This window comes from Thermobia domestica, chromosome 6, assembly GCF_964235325.1.
Source record: "Thermobia domestica chromosome 6, izTheDome1.hap1.1, whole genome shotgun sequence".
In the NCBI taxonomy this organism is placed as follows: domain Eukaryota; kingdom Metazoa; phylum Arthropoda; class Insecta; order Zygentoma; family Lepismatidae; genus Thermobia; species Thermobia domestica.
In genome coordinates, this window is record NC_137459.1 from 298,708,702 (window position 1) to 298,723,501 (window position 14,800).

General features: G+C 36.9%; 1 protein-coding gene across 2 annotated transcripts in view; it reads right to left on the reverse strand.

Annotated features, from left to right (window-relative positions):
• Rad17 (Rad17 checkpoint clamp loader component) overlaps nucleotides 1-14,800 on the reverse strand; it is a 99,500-nt gene that overhangs the window by 61,695 nt on the left and 23,005 nt on the right. For both annotated transcript variants that reach the window (XM_081762900.1, XM_081762901.1), the window contains exon 4: nucleotides 696-846. In XM_081762900.1, the coding sequence (XP_081619026.1) occupies nucleotides 696-846 (151 nt within the window). The remainder of the gene's footprint in view (nucleotides 1-695; nucleotides 847-14,800) is intronic.

The window sequence follows — 14,800 nt, forward strand, 5'->3', positions numbered from 1 at the left end:
TTGGAAACAATTTATGTTGCAACCATTAATTAATGCTAAGTCAAGAATTTATTCATATATAGTGATGAGAAGAGATTCGGGAATATATACTTGGAACTTTCAACATCAGAGGTACATTTATCTATACAGGCTTTTGGTACATTATTTCTTATCTAGTTTATATCTCCAAGCTTTACGTTTGAATGAAATAATATGGAGTGTATGTGGTTCAGATCCCACGTTAAGCTGTAGGTCCAAGTCTTATATAGCCTCAGTGCTGAAAGGGACGATAAACTCCAATCCAACCAACTAACCATTGAAATAGTAATGGAAATAACTCGATTTCTCGTGATGGCGTGGGAGACCCGGGTTCGATTCCCGGCGGGAGCTCATGTGGTTCGGATTCCACGTTAATCAGTAGGTCCACGTCTCATATAGCCTCGCTGCTGAAAGGGACGCTAAACTAAAATCAACTCAACTCAACTCGATTTCTCGTGAGTCTTGGAAGTCAGCAGAAACTATGAATATTGTGAAAATAACACGAAAATGGAATCCGGGACCACGCTCGTAGAAGGCATGCGCGTTTGCCTCCCGGCCTCAAAAAGACACTGACTGGAAACTTCAATGGAATGATGACACATACATGTTAATACAAAACTGTGTATAATCACAATGCTCCATACCTTACTAATATAATTATTAAGATTACAATATACCTGTCTTCTCAAGAGATAGTTCCACAGGCACAGAACTATAACGGGGTGAATCCCATTCCAATAGATTAAAGCCCAAAGATTTTGCAAGGACCTTAATAGTCGCTGTTTTCCCACAGCCTGCTGGACCAGTGAGCAGCATAATTGGCGGGCACTACGAAAAAGGAAAATGATAGTAAGTATAAATCAAATTTGTTATGAAATACATATTTAGGCATTATTAGAAAAAATATATAACTAGTACTTGCCCTATTTTATTGTCCAAGTAAAGCACCAGATTAATTGTGGTAGACAAACAATGAATAATAATATAAAAAAAAAATAATAACACTCAAATATGTATGAAAGTACGTCACCTAATCGTTAGGTACAGAAAAGCGAAGGATTAGATTTTCCTTTAAAGAAATTGTGATGGAATGTCTAAAGATAGTTACTAATCACGAATATCATCTTCAACAAAGGAACATTTGGCCCACGCTTCGAACTTGTCTTCAATATCAAAGGTGATTATAGCTCAATTTTTATTTGTACGGAGGTCAATTATAATATCACAAAGGAAAATATCAAGTGTATCACGAATAATAAATAATTATTTGATAGTAGTTTGCGTTATATTGGTATAAACTCATAATTATATGATATATTTTTCTCGTTATTTTAATAATAATAATAATAATAATAATAATAATAATAATAATAATAATAATAATAATAATAAATACGTAATTGCTCCTCTCTAGTACGGTAAATTAGCAACAAAGAATTATTGCTTGCTTAATACGCTCTCCAATATTCAGTAGAATAATATAATATGTAAATTCCAAATTTTCGCTGAGAACACTTCAGAATTGACAAGGAGGAAAAGATTTAGAAGTCTTGGGTACATACTGACACAGAAACGCCAATAAAGTTCATGCAACACTCATTGGATTCACAAAGAGTAAAGTACTCTCTGCTTATGTTTCGGGAAGTGTTTATTTTATTTTTCCTACTACTTAGCAAATATTGGAATCATTAATATGAAAGCACGGAGTGAAAAGGGACAATTTAATGTTATACTTTTTTTTAACTTTAAAATTTATATACCTACAAACTGATTACTTATATATACATATATATTAGGGTGGTGCCTATTTTTCGACTTACTAGTTTTTTGGGTTTCATCCCCTTCGCCTCCCCATATAGAAACGATGGTATTTTCTTATCAGAACAGATTGATGGTGAAATTTGGCCTAAGGCGCAGTTTTCAGCGAAAATTGTTTTGACTAAAGTCTAATCTGCCACCTGCACTTCCACTCTATTCTTAAAATCATTGTTCTATAAACTCAGTTGACCGGATTGCACGAGTAGTGGTTTAGTGTGCATAGTGTGGCGTGTGCCGATTGCTGATTTTAGATTTAAGATGTAAGAAGATTGAAACATGCCTAAAGCTAAAGCTCAATTTCATGACCAAGTGTCTGAATTCATGCGCTTTCTAAAAGATGGATAAGTTGTGTTATGATGACACATTACAATGAAAACGTAACTAAAATGTATGATTTTCATTTATATTAGGCTTAAAAATTATATTATTCATTCCGTGGGACGTAAAACTCAAAGATTTCATTTTTTATATTATTCATTGCCACAAGTCAATAGGGAATCAAAACAATTCCTCTCCTTCTATTTGCTATTGCAAAAGAGGAAAACAACTTGCTGACCGTGTCAAGGACGGAATCTTTCTTAATCGAGTCAATTTCTATCCCGTCAATGCATTTTTCAGCCACTATCAATAACTATAGCTAGCAACAATAACTCATATATCAGGTGGTATTATACTTCTAATCTTTAGAAGAAGTATTCATATTATTTTTGCACTAAAGATATCGTTTTAGTTCTATTTTTGAATGGAATTATTAGAAATAAACATTCAATTGTCACGAAGGTAATTTCAGTGATTCTTTCATTTCAAAGTCGGCAAGGCAGTAAGACAAGTAGTCGTGTCGAGGTTCGACCTTGTTTCAAATTTCAAAGAGACTTCTATACGTCTCGGTAATCGAATGTACAGAGGAGTCACACGTGCAAAATATATGAATTTAGCCTTGTAAATGTTCGCTTTTATGTATAGAGGGAAACTTACTTCAGCAATACAACCCAGAGATATAATAAAGTCGCGCTTCTATCGTCACAAACTGCGTACACGTCCAGCAAAACAGGCTGAGGTACCCAATCACGGAACAGTGAGTTCTTGTACAAGGTCTATGAAAGTGCATCACGGAGAACACATTATTTTTTAACAACCTGAAACTGGTCGATTCTGGGTGGGGATGAACATTTCGGACAACAAATCATTAACGGTGTACTTGGGCCAGGAATGGCGAAAGAACTTATCATTTGTCGTTTGTCAAATTTTGTTCCGGTGACATAGCGTTGCAAAACGAGATCAATGGGCACTAACCAATGCCATATTTGAATGAGCTTCTCGTGGAAAGCATCGTGAAAGCAGACCCTCAGGAAAGTGTTCGTGCCACTGCAGATGAGACATACACCACGCCACTATCGATTGGTAGTTCCGTTCAATCGGTAAGGTGAAAATGTTGGACTTATAGGTGTTACATCAGTTGATACCGGTCAACAGGAACAGCCATGTGGAGTTCTCTGAGTGTAAGGAATAACCGGTAAAGTTTCCTACATTGAACTGCCACTTCAGATGAAAAATGGATCTTTTACGACTATCGTAAACGGTCAGGACAATGGCTGATCAAATTTCAGAACAGTTTCTAAAACCTCTACATGGTGATAATCATGGGATGATTCATCATTACTTTCTCCGTCAAAGCGAAAACATCACTGGAATCGTTACAATGCTGAACGTCATGACATGCACAGCATTGCCTGCAAGCATCCAGAAATTGTCAAAAGAAATGTTATCATGTTGCATGATAATGCACAAATAAATGTCGGTAAAAGGACGCTGCAGACTCACCATGAATTGCAGAACGAAATCCTTCCTCATCCGCCGTATTCTCCTAACGTCTCTCTCACTGACTACCACCTCTTCCGGCATTTCGAGTACTTCTTGGAAGAGAAGACCTTCCCTGACAATCAGGTGGTGTAACGTGCATTCTTCGTAGACTCCAGACTTTTTTCGTCACAGAATCGAATCGCTGGCTAATTCTTATAACGTTGCATTGATCACTTCCATGATTATATTCATAAGGGACAGTTTCTCTTTTTTCTTTTTAAACATTTTTTTAAAATACCACTAATGCGATTTTATTATTATTTTATAAACACATTTTTCATTAATAACCCTAATAAATGACATAAGTTACTTCTTATGGAAAAATCTACAAGGGGTAGTTTACTTTTAGGGATAAGATTTCTTCTCATTTCGCTGAAGTTTTCCGAAAATGCCTTATAATTTTATTTGTATTTCACCAAAAAAAAAAAAAAAAAAGTTTCAATAACTGCAGCACAACATGATTTAGTTTAAGGAAATGGAAAAAATGAAATGAAATCTTTAAGTTTTACGTCTCACGCTTATGCCGGTAAGGCTAAAGGAGACGGTGATGAAGAGAGATGAGTGAAATGGTGGAATGAAGAAAGTGGGAGGAAACGGGAGAACCCCGAGAAAACCCACGAGCACAGTATTTGTCCACCACAAAGTCCACACGGTGCGAACTTGGATCGAACCAGGGACCCCAAGCACCGGAGGTGACCGCTCTACCACTGAGCCACCGCGCCTCCTAGTTTAAGGAAATGGAGCGAGAAAGTTTAGTGTGGTGACCCGTATCTTTTATTACATATACGAATTTAGATAAGTAATAATGTAACATCATTTAGTTTTACTTCTCATGAGAACTGTCAATTAGTAGGCACTTGAACCGAGCATTAACTCGGTGATTCTTTGCTCAATGACAAGCATACATAACACACTTTAACTATTCATGACCCTTCACAAGAATGAGTCATTCGTTCTTTACTGGTTATAAAAATAAAGCAGCTATGAATTTCTGAAGACCTATGATTGCGTATAGAACATGAAATACAAATAAGACAATACATGTGCCAAAAATACACGTAATATTTCGATTCTTTAACTTTCTATGCCTGATCTTTTCACTCTTCTTTCAAAAGAAAGAAGCTAAAAGAGCAGAGATTGAGAATATAATGCTTTATACTTGTCATTGTAATTGTGTTTATTTTATTTCCGAAAAAGGAGTACGAACCCAAGAATGTTTTTTGGAGAGTAGGTAGATTTTATTTCTCAATTCGAACTTGCTATTTACAACTATGAACACTTGAAACAAAATAACAGTTTACTGAAAGTAATTTGAGCACGGGAACATGTGATAAACTTCCTTTTTAAATTGGCCGACTATTTCGTCCCAACTATATTCACAGCTAGAAGAAATAATGATTTTGCTGAGCGCATGCGTCTTCAGCGCGGGAGACCCGGGTTCGATTCCCGGCGGAAGGTCATGTGATTCGGATCACATGTTAGGCTGTAGGTTCACGTGTCATACAGCCTGCTGATGAACGTGACGCTAAATCCCAAACATAATCTAACTCCTTTTATTAGCAAATTTGACTGACTATGTGAAGAACAATGTCATGTTAGAACATCTGTAAAGTGTAAAAATTGTTCAAAAGCATGTTGACTAACCACATGTACATGGTGATGTATGAACACTACTGAATCTGTAAAAAGCGTCACATTATGAATTCCTATTTTACTATTCCTTACTTTTCTTACCAGATTCCTTCAACAAACAAAGATTTACAATCAAGTTGCAAGAGCTTTTGTTTAACTTATTTTATGGAGTACAGCAGCATATATATATATATAGCCAAAGTCACATGGGAGAGTAAAAAGAGGACACGATGTCTGTGGTAGAGCGCTCAACTCTATTATGAGGATCCTTGCTTCGTTCTCCGAGTTTGTAGTGAACAAGACTGTGGATTTTCTCGAGGTTCTCCTGTTTCCTCCCATACTCTCATTCCACCGATTATTTCATAATCATGACTTTCATTGATGGACAGTCTCCTTTGGCTTAAAAGAGCATAAACTTGGGACGTAACACTAGAAGTTTAATTTCCTTACAATTTACGAGCGTCAAAAATTAAGCCAAAACCCGTTCACCTGATTTAACTCTATCGAAAAAACTGAAGCTAGCACGTGTGGCCTGCAGGCAGACAGCTGTTAGGAGCAATTCAGTGCATCCTGAAATTGAATATTGTTTTCGAGACTAAGTTTAGTGTTTTCATATTGAAAGGGAAAGACTAGTTTAACTTTTTTTAAGGAAAAAAGGGAAACAAATATATATATATATATATATATATATATATATATATATATATATATATATATTGTTTTTATCTATCTATCTATCTATCTATCTATCTATCTATCTATATATATATATATATATATATATATATATATATAAACAAGTTTATAAATGTCTTTTTGGTTATTATTATGAGTTTACATCATGTTTTGCCCACAAGTTCTGTCAGTGCTCAAGGAGTGAACAGTAAAAAGTGATACTGAAACCAGGTTTCTCTTCCAGAAAATTTTGTTCGGATTTTCAAAATAAAAATGTGAGGGGCTGCAATGGGCACTATTTGCTAAAGGACTCGAACCCGGGAGAAATGAGAGGGTATTTGACTGTTCTGGGAAGCGATTGGGTGGCGTAGTGGTTAACGCATTTGCACGGTATGCCGGAGATTCCAGGTTCGAGTCCCTGTGCAGTCAATCACATTTTTACTTTTTGTATGTTATTGAGTTCGCACCTACAGAGGATTTGGTAGGTAAAAATAAGTTTCGTAAATCGGTTGTTTGCTCATTTCACTAATATAAGTATGATATGTGTGGCCCCGCGAAGCGTAGTCGCTAACACTCTTGCCTTCGGTGCGAGCGGTCCCGGGTTGAATTCCTGGTGGGGGCATTCGGTCGAAAAAATGTAAAAAAGCTTTTTTAGGACAGTCACCCTGAATGAGATTTTCCTCATTCGCACCAGGCAAATGTCGGGATGATACCTAATTTATAGATCCCAGACCGCTTCTTTCCCTTTCTCCAGATAGTGTGCTCGCCGGGGGACGTCATCCCTTATATGTGACGGGCTAAATGGCCATAGATGCCGAAAGCCCAGAAATCTAAAAGTCCTAAGTATGAAATGCCTTTTTCTTTCCGTTTTTCCTTCTTCACGGTGGAGATAAACAAAATCCCCAGGACTACTATATCGTCTGAAATCAAAACATCACATAGTAAACAGCAGCTTTCCACAGGTGTCTCATATACAATACGGACAGGGTTGGAAGTGTGTTTTTTTTTCTTTCTTTCTTTTTCATGTGACATGATAAATAAAACTTCCTTTCGCTTCTGCACATACGAAATGTCCCATCAGCATTTCAGAACGGGTAAAAATATGAATATCAATTAATGTATTTTTGTTAACTATGAAGAAATCTTAGTAGAACCGATCTAGCATTTATGTAGACTGAATGGTAATTTAACTAAGTTATGCACACTCGATATACTATTACTGTTCCACAACGTACAGTGTTCATTGCGTTAAATTAATCATTAATTAATTTATTGGAGTTTGACGTCTCTTTCCAGCACCAGGTTCATGTAAGGAGAGACTTACTTTAAAGTGTAATCCGAAAAAGTACTCGAATTTAGACACAACTACCGGAAATCGATTAACATACACGATAATATTGACATTATTATTATTATTATTATTATTATTATTATTATTATTATTATTATTATCATTATTATTTTTATTCTTTCATCAAATGCACAGTAGTGCATGGCAGCCAAGTTACGCGAAGAAAATGAAAACTGGCCTGCACTGCCGTTGGCATATTATACACGAACAAGAGTTTTGGGTAAAACCGCCGATTTCGAGGCTCTGTAAAAACGATTCTATTGAGAGTAGAAACATGAAATTCAGAATTTAAGGAGATATCCGAGAGATGTACTCATATCCCAAATCTCATATTCCTACCTTCAACCATATTCGAGTATTGGACCCCTAAAATATGCAGTTTTCAGGCTCTCTGACTCTGATCAAATTGATTAGGTACTTCCAAATGAGACACAGACGTGCATAAAGGTACACCTTGTCTCAAAAAGGTTGAGCGCATTCTTTATTGGTGTTTTGAGGCAAAAATTTTCTAAGTCCAGCTTCGGGTATCTTCGGGAAAAAGTAAGCCAGGTTCGAACCTCCAAGCCAGCCTTTGCAATCGGGAAAAAGTTTGCAGATGTGTTTTTCTTCTTTTAAATATAATAAGACTTGTTACCAAGTGTTTAAAAAAGCAACATTGATTGAAATACTTAATGATACAATATTTCGAAACCTTGCACATGCTTGTTTGTCATTTAGCTCTCTATACTTAATGGAGCATTTAAATACGTTAAAGAATCTTTCCATATGTAAAAGAATGCTCAAAGTTAAGAAATAGAACATAATTATCGCCTGAGTACTAAAATAAAAGTCAAAGTAGAACAGAAACAGCGTTTGTCATGGATATGAATGTCATAATTATCTTGAGATCCGTTATACATCGCTAGAAGCTTAGTTCTAGAAGTCCTTGTGTTAGCTCATTGGTAAGCTGTCGGATTTCAAATCATAAGGTTGTGGGTTCGAATCCCATCTGGGTCAATACTTTTTTTAAAATTATATTTTCCGCAATGCATGAAAAATTATATAAAATAATTACATTAAAATACATAAGTTGTTTATATATAACATAATAATTGCAGAACATAGTAATTATTATGTTTAAAATATAACATCTGAGATAATTTTCACAGTAGGTCGTTATTATATATGAGAATGTTAAATACAAGTTAGGAAAATCGTTTAATAGCAATAAATAAGTTATGTAGTGTATTTATTTGCAGCTATTTGTCATACAGATTTAACTTCTCAATATTCTCATTACAGTATGTTATTTATATTCGTGAAATACAGTATATTCCTACGGATATAGAAAGTGTATAAACAGAGTATCCAAAGTCGTATCCTGCTTCAAGACACATAGCTTTTCCCGATCCCCTTAACGTCACGGGAAGAAACACAAATTCTCTTTAGAACGGAATGTCGTTACTTAGAGTCTCATTCGAATACGTTGAATATGCTTTTGTGTATTCATCTCTCTCTCTCTCTCTCTCTTTCGCTTTGTTTATGTGTGTGTGTGTGTGTTGCAGAATATCCCAAGTTGAATACAACATTTGCAAAGTATATGAGCATCATTGTCATCGAATACCAGAAATTGAAAGTCGTGTTTCTTCAGGTTAGGTTTGCGTGTTCATGTTAGCTCACTGGTAGAGTACGGACTTGCCACTGAAGAGGTCTTGAGTTCAAAGCCTACAGCTAATTATCATTCTTTTGTTAGTAGGATTGCACAGAAATCGGATACAAGGAGTGGTTTACTTCTAGAAATATTTTCAGAAGCGTTTAGGTAGCCCTGAAAAGGGCTGTTTTCGGGAGTTAAGGCGGGGTCCTTAATATTGTGTCCAAGACCCTTCTGAATTTATTACACGCTCCATTCTTCTGGGCATGGAATCTATTACATGGGTGACAAATCTATCTCCTTCCCCTACCTCCAGCCATGCTTCGGAAACAAGATGCCACAGGTCATCCTGACTTCTTGGTGGATCTGCCTCAGGCCAACTTTCCCTTAGAGTACGCTTCACTTCTGCTCACATATTTTCCATGAGATTGAGGTCTGCTCCACGAGGCGGCCAGTCGATTAAATCAATCTCAGGGTGCCCTGCGAACCATTCCTGAATCACACGGGAATTATGTATTGGCGACTGGTATTGCTGGAACTGAATTACACCATCAGGCTGAAACAGATGGCACCATGATATTACTGATAATGTCTAAGTACTGAGCATTGTCCAGATGTCCTTCAATTCTATGAAGCTGTCCTGCTCCGCGACTGGAAATCCAACCCCAACATAAAATAGATACATGGCCACTGCGATTGCAAGCAGCCACATATCCATGGTCATATCGGGTGCCTCTCGGACGATACACAAAACGGCGTCCCTCCTTTGATGTTGTGAATATGGATTCATCTGAGAAAACTACGTTTTCCCAATTGAGACCCATATTCGCCTGTGCAAACGCGAGACGGTAAATTTTGTGGTCGTCTGAGAGTTTTTCCTTCACGGCAGCAACACGGCCACGTAACCCAGCATGACGAAGCCTTCGCAGAGCTGTATGCTTACTACCAGGAAAGAGAGAAGCTTCCCTTATCTGTCTAGACGTCCTTAGTGGGTCTAACCGGGCTTCGTTTACTAATCTCGCATCTTGGGCTTCGGTTGACACATGCGGACGACAAGGAGATCGTAAATTACCAGTCTGACCTGTAGCACCATATTTCCGAATCCATTGCCTTCCTGTAGAGGCCGGGACACCTATTCGCCTGCTAGCTGCAGTTGCAGAATAACCTTCCAACTCCCATAAAGTAATTACTGCTGTACGTCTATCCATAGTTACCAATGTTCTGAGCTGTGAGAAGAAAGCAATAGGTAAAAGCTAGTACCTGACGTGTGATTGGTTACTTGCACGACAAGCCTATTGTGGGGAACAGCGTTGCCAGATCTAGCATAATGATGCTAGATCTAGCATAATTTGCATGTCTCTAGCACCTAGCATCTTGCTTTTAGCATCCTGCCCAAATCTAGCACAATTTCAGCAAGTTATCAAAAAGCCGTAAAACCTGGAGAAGTTGGTCGTGGGAAGAAAAAGAAAGGCAGAAATGTATCCTCTTCCATTGATTCATACACTCGGTAAACCATACAGGCAGTCTTATTTTCCTAAGTAAGTTCGGAACGGCTTTGGGCTTTTTTTTTTTTTTTTTTTGGCTCCACCCAGGGTTTTCTAATCCTTTAACTCCGAGGCATGGGCGGAGCTATGGGGGCCATTCTCCCCCCAACTTTTTGACAACTTCACCATCTTTACTTCTGACTTCATGATCATATTTATTCCTGAAATGACAGCTCCGAGACCGACCAAAAATCTGCCCCCTCCCCCAGCAGACGATTCCCAACTCCGCTTATGCTGCGAAGTAATTTTCTTTCAAAATATGTAAACAAAAACTTTGCATTCATTTATACGATATATACGCCATTGAGTTTGGCAACGACTGCAGTAATTTAGTTGAGTTAAAATTTTGGTGCGTGAAGTATTGAGTTCTATCCATGCATTCTTGCTCTCTGTGTATTTTAAGTTACGTTATCGTATCTCAACTTAGTTTTTTTTTTTTCAACTCCTGAATTAGTAATTATGAGGATCTAGCATAATTTGACCGAATCTAGCATAAGTTCGATCAGGTTTTGGAATAATTCCGAGCTGTGAGTCTGGCAACGCTGGTGGCGAACGACTTGGTCAACGACTCGCGAAAGAAATCTGAAAATGGTGCGCCGTAATAATAATTAAAAAAAAAACAGTTTTTATAAAGGAATATTAATACATACGAAAAGCTGTTTAAAGAATGAATTGTTATACTGACTTTACACGTATAAAAACATATACCATATACCAAACAGATTGAGTGATATGATTATAGCTGTTTTGAGACGAACACTTTCGAAGTCCAACTTCGGGTGTCTTCGGAAAACAGTAAACTAAAGCTGCTGGTTCGAACCTCCAAAGCCAACCTTAGTAATCGGGAAAAGATGTACAGATATGTTTTTCCTTCTGTTAAATATAATAAGACATGTTGAAATGGTATTAAGTGTAGAAAAAAGTAACATTGATAGAAATACTTAATGATACAATATTTCGAGACTATGTATTCACACTCTCGTTTCGTCATTGTGATTTCCATACGGAAAAGAGCATTTACGTATGAGCTCAGTTATATTTCAGAAGCAGCTTCCGAAAAGCGGTCATGTTAGCTCAGTGGTACACCACCGAGCGTTTAAATCGTGAGTTCGATACCCGTTCAGGTGAGATTCCTTTATGATATTCTACTTTCCTCAATGCATGAAAATTATGTAAAATAGTTACATTACAATTCATCAGTTGTATATATATTTTCATATCATCAGTTGTATATATGAGTTGAATATATATATTCATATCATCAGTTGTATATATCAGTTGAATATATATATTCATATCATTTCACGACATAAGTAATTCTTATCTTTAAAATATAACATCTGAGATATTCACAGAACGTCGGTGTGTTATGTGTGAATATTGAATACAAATTTAAAAAATCGTGTAATAGCAATAAATAAGTTATGTAATATATTTATTTGCAGCTACTTTCATCGCAGATAACTTCTCAATATTAGCATTTAGGTAGAGCATATCGAAAATCGGATCGTGGTTCAAGACAAAAAACTAGCTAGCCCCAAACTGTCACGTAAGAAATTCACGAATCGCAAAAGTAAAGTGAAGAGATTGAGAGCGGTAATTCCTTAATCGCTCTCTCTCAACTCTCTCTTATCTGCATTTATACATATAAAAGTGTATGTATGTATGTTCCATCATAACTCATGTATGCCTAGAGCAGGGTTTCTCAACCTGGGAGTCGCGGCCCCTAGGAGATCGCGAAGATAGGCGGAAGAGATAAATATAGTTAGAATCTAATACCAGAAATTATTTTTAAATATTATTTTTAATTTTGTTCTGATAGGCATACTTTTATTTTTTATACACACCGTAAAGAACAATAAAAAATAAGTCTACTGAACATTTTCAAAGGGTGTAGAATTCGTGTTACTATTCGGTTCAAAGTCTGTTGTTGTCGCGAATTCTGTCGAGAAATTTGAAGCTTAAAATATACAAAACGATAATCATGCCTGTTGTTCTTTATGGTTGCGAAACATGGTCGCTTACTCTGAGGGAAGAACATAGACTGAAAGTATTTGAGAACAAGATCCTTAGACGAATATTCGGACCCAAGAGGAACGGGAATGGGGAAACTTCATAACGAGGAACTACATAATTTATACGGTTAACCAACATTGTTAGGGTCGTCAAGTCTAGGAGGCTTAGGTGGGCAGGTCAGGTAGCTAGAATGGAAGAAAGTAGAAACGCTTTGAAAGTCTTGACTGGAAGACCAAACGGAAAACGACCATTAGGAAGACCTAGAGGCAGATGGGAGGACAATATTAAGATGGATCTCGCTGAGATAAGAATACAAAGTAGAAACTGGATCCAATTGGCTAAGGATAGAAGTCCGTGTAGAGCTTTTGTGAACGCGGCATTGAACCTCCGGGTTCCATAGGCCATAGAGTTAGTTAGTTAGTAGAGTTGTTTAAAAATGAATTTAAATCAAAGAGGTATGATATAAAACTAATGAGAACTGTATATAGAAATACTAGAAAAATACACATGAAACAAAACCTGCACATTGAAATACAATTAAAATTAAAACCTAATGAGATACCTAAGCATGGTGTAATTTCACTAGTGCAGCAATGCCCGGTTCAATCTTCATGACGAATATTATCAAGCCGTTTTCAACTGATAAGCGATTTCTTATCTTTGTTTTAATGTTTACCATTAAAAAAAACACTTTCGCACAAGTACGATATAGCAAATGGAATTATTACTTTTAAAGCAGCAATCACCAGACCAGGATATTCTTCTCTCCTCATCAGGCAGAACTTGTCCAAGTCTTCGTTACAGAAAACCAGTTGCAAAGACTTGTCGCATGATCATTCTATTATTTGGTCAAGAAGTTGTGGGCTTAGATCGGATACGTTAATGGCCTCTTCAATGAAGGAGTTTAACATCCATCTTGAACCAGCACCTTCGTCGTTGGGAATATAGATATTACAGTTACTGTATCCACTGTCAGTGCCGGGCGCCGAAAAGAGGGGCCACACATTTCGGAGGAAGTGTGTTACTCAAGTTAGGAAAGTGCATGTGCACATGTGTAAAATAGAAGGAAAAACGTAATAAAATGTGCTCAAAATTAAGGAAAGGTAGGGTTTATTTTGAAAATGTTATTGAGCTTCGTGCCAACCATGGTGGCGCTTCGTAGCTAGTCTCTCGACGTCACTCATATATACGGTGACATCGTACTATACTCTCGCCCCGGGCAATGATTTTCCATGGCACTGTTCACTATAAACAAAAAAAATGGATTCTACTATTATAGAAATAGGTATGTTAAAAATCCCACACAAGCTTATTATAAAACAAATTATAAAAGGGTCGCTGGCAAGAGCGTGTGATAAAAGGGGATCGCGATAGGAATTAGATTGAGAACCACTGGCCTAGAGTAATTTTAACCACATTTCTTATAGTTTCAAAAAGAGTGCTGTCGGGTTACCTATGGTGAATGGGAGGGGAATACATATAAAAGATTGCTAGAAAATGATCGATATTAGATTCATAGTTTTCGGGGTCGCTTAGATAAATAGTGAGACTTTCAATTTCGCTTAACTCCGATTAAGCTCTCATTAGTAGGGATGGGCACGAACGACTTTTCTTTGAAACTCGACTCGACTCGAAACAGACATCTTTGAGGTCTACTCTTGGACTCAGCGCGAAAAATATCTTCCAACTCGACTCGGATTAGAGTCAAGTCGAACCAAAACGAGCCAAATCATGTGTGTAGTCCTACCTAGACAATACATAGACAATAATTATTCTATCATCAATTATACTACTGTTACTACAAATAATAATAATAATAATAATAATAATAATAATAATAATAATTATTATTATTATTATTATTATTATTATTATTATTATTATTATTATTATTATTATGACAACACCGTGTACAAACATGAACGATAGATGGTTAGTAAAGAAATACTAAAAGCTAGTTGACTGCCGACGTCGGTAGTCATGAAGTCTACAAGGCAAGGACATCGTTCATTACCCTAAGCTGTAAGCGTCGGTGGACTACAGATGGTCAACTATTAACCTCTTGCCAGAAATTGGTGGCCCCGCAGCGACGATCCGTGATGGCCCAAGTTCCATATTGAAAACTTTACTACAGCGGCAGAGACGCGATGAAACGCCAACGAACCACAAAATTACTCTCCCAAAATATGTTAAAATGCCTATATGTGTGATTTGTTTATATTTAGGTGAAACAAAAAAACACAAAACAAATACCCC